Here is a 6,536-nt window from a genome sequence, read left to right as displayed (position 1 = left end):
ACCGCGTTGACTTTTAATTTTTTTGTGGCGGTAGTAGTGGTCAGTCAGATAGAGCGAGAAAAATGTCAGTCAGAGATGGTGGTCAAAAATAGAAAGAAATAAAAAAGTTTTGTTGTAGTGGAAAATTTAGCGGACGAACCCCCAGAAAATATTTATGTTTGCCCTAGCGGCCCTGCCAAACAAAAATCGCCCCAAGGAAAGCAAGCTTCCCATTTCGGGGGCGTTTTCTCTCGTCACTGTTTTCGTTACAAAACTCTGTGGAGTTCACAGAGTTTCTTTTCATGGCGGCAAAGCTTTTGCAGAGACGTCTAATGTGTACAAATATTTCACAACAACAGCAACAAAATCAACTTCCATTGAATCGTTGGAGTATAAAACAAGTAACAAAATCAAATTTTTCTGAATCATTAGAAGAATTGAAGAATCACATTCACAATTCAGATTTCATTGCTATTTCTTCAAAGAAAACTGGAGATTTTTCTTCTCCTTGGAGAAGGGTTATCCCTTTTATTGATACCCCAGAAATTGCTTACCTCAAATCAAAAGTTGCTGCTGAAAGTTTTCAGCTTTTTCAATTTGTTGTTTGCCCTTTTACTCTTAAACCCTCATCTTCTACTTCCAACACCAAACTCGTCGCTTACCCGTAATCTCTCTCTCTCTCTCTCTCTCTCTCTCTCTCTAACCTATCTATTTTGAATTTCAAGTTTTTTTTTTTCTTAAAGTTGCTTCATTTAGGGATTAGAGGTATTGAAATGCATATTCTAGTCTAGGGTTTACTTTTGATTTGATTCACTTTGAGTGCTTATACGTTCTTTCAAAGGGTGTCTTAAATTAATTATTTGAAGTATAATAACTTGGTTTAAGTTTTTAGTTACTTTGATGGGTATTGAGTTTTGATTATTTAGGGATTTCTAGTTTTTGTAATAGAGGAGAAGGGGGTGAAATGATCTTGAGCTAAGCTATATACTTTATAATTCTTGCATTGAAAGTAAAATGGGAGTAAACAAAAACCCTAAAGGGATCACCTTTTAGAGAGGGAAATCATAATTTAGGTTTAAAACTTTAGTTGAAGTGTATGTACTACTTTAGGTTCATTCTCTATTACATTCCTAAGACTTTGTTTGCTTGTACCTTATACGCGCCCTAATTTTTTACTAGTTCGTTACTTTTTTGTACAGATACAATTTTAACTTGTTCCCAAGGGATGAGTTGAATATGGGAATGCCATCATACAGCTTTTCATGTCAAACATCATATTTGACGTCGATGGCTCGAGAAGGTTTTGACTTCAATGTCTGTATATATGACGGTAAGTTCATTCTGTTAATGATGGGTTTTGCCGATTTTTTTAGATATGATCAAGAACTAATTACAAATTTAGACACGAGACAATACCTAAATCTTCTCTGCAATTACATTGTCGAAAGACCTTAATGCTGCTCACTAAACTTCCGCAACCTTAAATTTCCCTTTTCCGTGCGTTGTTTGTAGTTTTGTTTTGTGTCTCGTCTGCACCAGTGGTACTATAGTTACTTTCTATTTTTTTTGTCCTAAACATGTGAACCTGTCTTCAAGCATTTAATTCGAGCTTTCTTATTTCTATGAGATGTTTGAAACTAAAAACACGAAAGGGGCTATCATGGAAGAGAAGGAGATTTACATTGTTGACTTGTCTGTTAAACCTCAGTCATGTTATTATACATGAGATAAAGTTATGTGCCATTTTAACAGGAATATCATACTTATCAAGAGTGCAAGAATCTAAAGCCAAAGGTCGTCTCGACAATAATTCGAGTGGTACCCGACCTGTAAACTCCTCTTTAGTCACTCCAGTAAAATCATCTTCGTTACCATCAGTTGCTGATGCCGTTTTCACTGAAAGAATTAAATCACGAGTTCAGTACTGGAGAGATGCTTGTAAAAGTAAAAACAAGAATTCTGATGGTAAGCGACAAACTGCAGTACTTAGTTGCCAATTAAACATTCCTCAGTTTTTTGTAATTATTACATGTTTTTTGTTTTCTACAGAAGCTCTTATTCGATCCTTAAGAAAACTTATCTTAGGAGGTGAAATGTATGGGTCAAGACCTTGCATGAGCATAGATGTTTGTAACGAACGTCAAGTACAGCTTGTACTTCAGGTTGATAAGAGTTTCTCTGTTTATTGAATATTGTGCAAGTTTTTTTATTAATGTCGTTTCTGCCTATACCTTACCTCAGATTTCTCGATTTCCTGCAGATGTTGGATGAGTTTTTTGGTGATCTTACACCAATAATTATCCCAGACAAAGGAAGGGGACCAAGCGCATTAAGGCTCGTGTTAACCAGTTCAGAGGAGGACAAGAATCTACTCGAGGTAAGGGAGTTAGAATATATATTGGATCTGATCGATGTTGTGATATATCCCCATTTATCGTTTATAGCCCCTTCATGGATATCCAAAATTACCCATATATCACCTCTTAGCCAATATGCTCAAAATAATAAGATATCGACTACTTAGCGTATATTACCTTGAGCAAGATGGGAAGTTAACGACTAAGAGAGTTTGTCTTCTACTTAGTGCAGTTGTATGTAGTGGGACTCTGCTAGAACGGCTGAGTTAATCGGGTATCCGTTCAGGCCTGGGGAAATTTGTCTTAGTTTCTAACGATTGTTTTCTTTTATTGAGTTTGAAGTCCAAAAACTAATTTTTGCCTCTAATTGTACTAATTATTTGTTTGAAAGACGAGTAAATGTACTAATTATTGGCAAAAAAGGAAAGAATAAAAAGAAAAAAGCTATTTAACTCTTACGATCTTATCCAACATTATTATTACTTGATATAATCACAGTCTGAGGTAAGGATCTCCAGGATCTTGGATTCCTGATACAAAATGCTTCTGCTTACTATTAAAATTTACAGAAGGAGATTGAAGTTCTTGAAGATGAACAAAATAAGAAACTTCGAGGATTTCGTGAGGTGATTGATGCGATATCGGCTTCTCAAAAACCAGTCGTTGCATACAACTGCCTGAATGGTACTAATAACTTTTAGTTTTTGTGTAAAGAGTTGGGCTAATGATGCATATATTTCAGATTTTCTAAATAATTTTATACGTCAATTTGATGCAGAATTTTCATTTATTCATTCAAAGTTCATTGGTCCTCTTCCTCAAAGTCTAAATGAGTTTGTTTGCTCGATACGTTTGGCTTTCCCTCACATTCTTGACGTGAACAATTTGTTGAAAGAAATCGGTCCTCTAAGAAAAGCAAACAATGTGCCTGCAGCTCTTTCCTACTTAAAGAGACAGTTCTTTGTTCCTGTTGATATGGAAATCCCTAACCAAGGCAAGTTAGTTTTACATCATTTCATATTTGTTCTCTCTCTCTCTCTCTCATCCAACATTTATGTTTACCAGTTCAGGAAAATGAAGGCAAGAACCCAGGTCACGAAGCTCTTCGTACAGCATATTTGTTTGCTAAACTAAGTTCTATACTGAAAATCAGTCATCAAACTGTACCCAACGGTTTAGCTTCTTCCACCAAGAACTACGCAAATATCTTCACAACGTGCTCTACAAATCTCCGGGAATCAATCGATGACGAAAACACAGTACTGGATAATGTGAAGAAGGTCAACACGAAAGACTTAGTTTTCTTTTGGGGATTTAGAAGTGGGATTTCAGGTGGAGAATTGAAGTCCCTTCTCCGAGGAACCCATGTTATACTTTCTGAAGAATTCGATATTCGAATGGTAGACAAAAGCTGTGCTGTTCTAGCTTTTTCGAAGCCCAATTTGGCTCAGAAATTAGTCAAGGAAATGGATTCTGGAATTGCACTTCTAGAATTGATGTCCGAAGGGCTAAAAGCAGCTAGTTACGAGGTTTACGAAAAAGTTTGTAAATTGGGTATTTGGGAGAGAGATTTAGCTGATTCATTTGACAAGGCTTTGTTAGATTTTTCTCAAGAAGTTGCAGATGCCGAGTCAAGAAGGGAACACTTAGAGGTATACTGGAGCGGTGATTCCATCAAACTTGACGATCTTTGAGTTATAACCTTTGAAGAGTCAGGAATCACTTGATAGTTGGATGTCCATCCGAAGAAGATTCCGTGGATCATCGAAGCCCAAAAGTTTCAGGTAAAGCTGAAGAAAATTTTGTATGCACGAGTTTGTACATTATGTAGAAAGCAAGGATGTATTATGTGATCATCCTGGCTTCCAACCTTGTTTATTGGTTATTGTTATCTTCTACTTATTTGTTCATGTTTATGCTACTAAAAAATGCTCAGTAGTTATTCATAAAAAAAGGGGAGATGCCAATAACACCTTTTGTGGAAAGATGTCAAAGTTGGAAGTAGGTTTTATATTGTTTATCTTTCAGGTTGATTTGTTTGAGTTTGACTTGTTAATCTTCTATTCCAAAACCACAAGAGGGTTGATCTCTCTTTCTATCACACTCTCCATCTTTCTTCCTCTCTCTCTTCCACAAGAGGGTCTCCCCTTCGCCGGAACCATAAGAAAGAGAGAAGAGTTTAGGGATGAAGAGAGAGAGGGAGAGAGATGATCCGAGTTGTTGTCGCCGGAATTAATGATCGCCGGAGTTGATGATGGTGAGAAGGAAGACGGAGGAAGAAGAAAATAAGAACATAATAAGTGGATAGTGTTTTTTTTTGTTAAGCTAAGTGGATAGTGTTTGGAAGAAACAAAAGAAAATTATTTCTATCCAAAACTTTCTTCCCCGAAAAATATCTTATTTCCACAAAACATCAAACCTTTGACAAAGTTATAACAATAGACAATATAATTACAATTTGACAATATAGTCCTTTTTAACTTACAAAAATAAAATCATCCACTTTTATATAGTAGGAAGAAAAAGTAGCTTATTTTTTTTGCATTACTAAAAATGGGGTTGCTTTACCTTAATAGTGAATTATTTGTTGAATGAGATATCAATCTTATCTACTCCATTTTGGTCTTTTGAGTCTTTTGTGATCTCCCATATTGGGCAATTGATCTAGGTGGGTGGGTTTTTTTTTTTGTTAAGGAAGGTGGGTGGGTTGATGCATACAACTTTGGTTGGGCCCATAAAGATTTTGGGTCAGTCCTATTTCACCTAAACTGACTTAAAACCTAATGTTAGTCTCATATATATCAATGTGTTTGGTTTTGGTTTATTCCCTAATATTCATCTTCACTACCACTATCTTCGACCACCACCACTATCTTCGACCACCACCACTACAAATATTTTTTATCTCTCTGTTCAAGTTAAGAAAATTCTTTATGTTGTCGGAACATAGAGAGGAGGGAAAACTGGTGGTGGGAGGTGGTTGTGGTTGGAAATGGTAGCTAGGCATGTAGGTCCCCAACCAAAGGTATATTTCCCAAAACACTTGGGGGGGGGGGGGGGGGGTAGTGGTCGGGGACATTGGGGGACATTTTCATGTCCCCCAATGTCCGTGTTATTGGTTGGGGACATTTGAAATGTCCCCAAATGTCCGTGTTATTGGTTGGGGACATTTCAAATGTCTCAAAATGTCCCTAAATGTCTGTGTTATTGGTTGGAGACATTTCAAATGTCTCCAAATGTCTGTGTTATTCGTTCGGGACACGAAATTAGGGACATTTCAAGACAAATTATTTTTGGGGACATTTGGAGACATTTTAGTGTAAATTTGGAGAGCTTTTGGAGAGAAAATGTCTCTCAAAATATGGAAGACACTTGGGGACATTTGAGTAAGGAAGATAATAAAAATAATTATTATTACCAAATCATATTATAATAATATTATCTTATTATTATATTACTACATTATTTTATTATTATTATTATTACTATTATTATTATTATTATTATTATTATTATTATTATATTATTATTATTATTATATATTTGAGTAAGGAAGGTAATAAAAAAAATTATTATTATCAAATCATATTATTATAATATTATCTTATTATTATATTACTATATTATTGTATTATTATTATTATATTATATTATATTATTATATTAATATTTAACTATATTAAATAATAAATATTTACCAATTGTCCATCAATGTCCACAGATATCTACAGATGTCTACGAAAGTCGAAAAATATATATTTGGAAATATTAATTAATTTTTTTTATTTCATATGGTAAGACAGTAATAATATTAAAAATAATAAATATCAACTAAATATCTATCAATGTCCACAGATATTCACGGATGTCTACGAAAGTCGAAAAATATATTTTCAAAGTAGTAGGGCAAATTTATTTCGTATGATTAGACAATAATGATTACATTAAAATAATAAATGTCTACCAACTGCCATCAATGTCCTCAGATATCCACAGATGTCCACAAAAGTCGAAAAATATATTATTGAAACATGAGTACAAATATATTATTTCATATGGTTTGACAATAATGATAATATTAAAATAATAAAGGTCTATCAATTATCCTTCAATGATGAGATAATAATAATAATAATAATAATAATAATAATAATAATAATAATAATAATATCCACTACACATTTTGTCCATGGATTCAAT

The 6,536-nt window shown here is 34.2% G+C and overlaps 1 protein-coding gene across 2 annotated transcripts; it reads left to right on the top strand.

Annotated features, from left to right (window-relative positions):
• Nucleotides 1-4,321, top strand: LOC147559825 (Polynucleotidyl transferase, ribonuclease H-like superfamily protein). 2 transcript variants are annotated; one of them, XM_086661775.1, is made up of 8 exons: nt 1-643; nt 1,179-1,309; nt 1,732-1,944; nt 2,029-2,141; nt 2,240-2,356; nt 2,906-3,020; nt 3,115-3,330; nt 3,402-4,321. In XM_086661775.1, the coding sequence occupies exons 1-8, from the start codon at nt 282-284 to the stop codon at nt 4,028-4,030; spliced, it is 1,896 nt and encodes a 631-aa protein (XP_086517901.1). In that variant the 5' UTR covers nt 1-281; the 3' UTR covers nt 4,031-4,321. The 2 variants fall into 2 exon arrangements, with proteins under 2 accessions (XP_086517901.1, XP_086517900.1); XM_086661774.1 differs by having other exon boundaries at nt 136-643; nt 1,732-2,141.
• The last annotated feature ends 2,215 nt before the right edge of the window (nt 4,322-6,536 follow it).

The sequence above is a fragment of the Eschscholzia californica genome, unplaced genomic scaffold (assembly GCF_041429995.1).
Source record: "Eschscholzia californica isolate CP2 unplaced genomic scaffold, dmEscCali1.0.p SCAF_2, whole genome shotgun sequence".
Taxonomy (NCBI): Eukaryota; Viridiplantae; Streptophyta; class Magnoliopsida; order Ranunculales; family Papaveraceae; genus Eschscholzia; species Eschscholzia californica.
Note: the sequence above shows the minus strand (reverse complement) of the source record. Positions and strands in the feature narration are given on the sequence as shown.

What these genes read in the sequence shown, in the direction of transcription:
- LOC147559825 (XM_086661774.1), top strand. Translation starts at nt 282, where the DNA reads ATGGCGGCAAAGCTTTTGCAGAGACGTCTAATGTGTACAAATATTTCA. An exon ending in AAGTACAGCTTGTACTTCAG is followed by an intron (nt 2,142 to 2,239) that starts GTTGATAAGAGT and finishes GATTTCCTGCAG; the next exon opens with ATGTTGGATGAGTTTTTTGG. An exon ending in TATGGAAATCCCTAACCAAG is followed by an intron (nt 3,331 to 3,401) that starts GCAAGTTAGTTT and finishes TATGTTTACCAG; the next exon opens with TTCAGGAAAATGAAGGCAAG.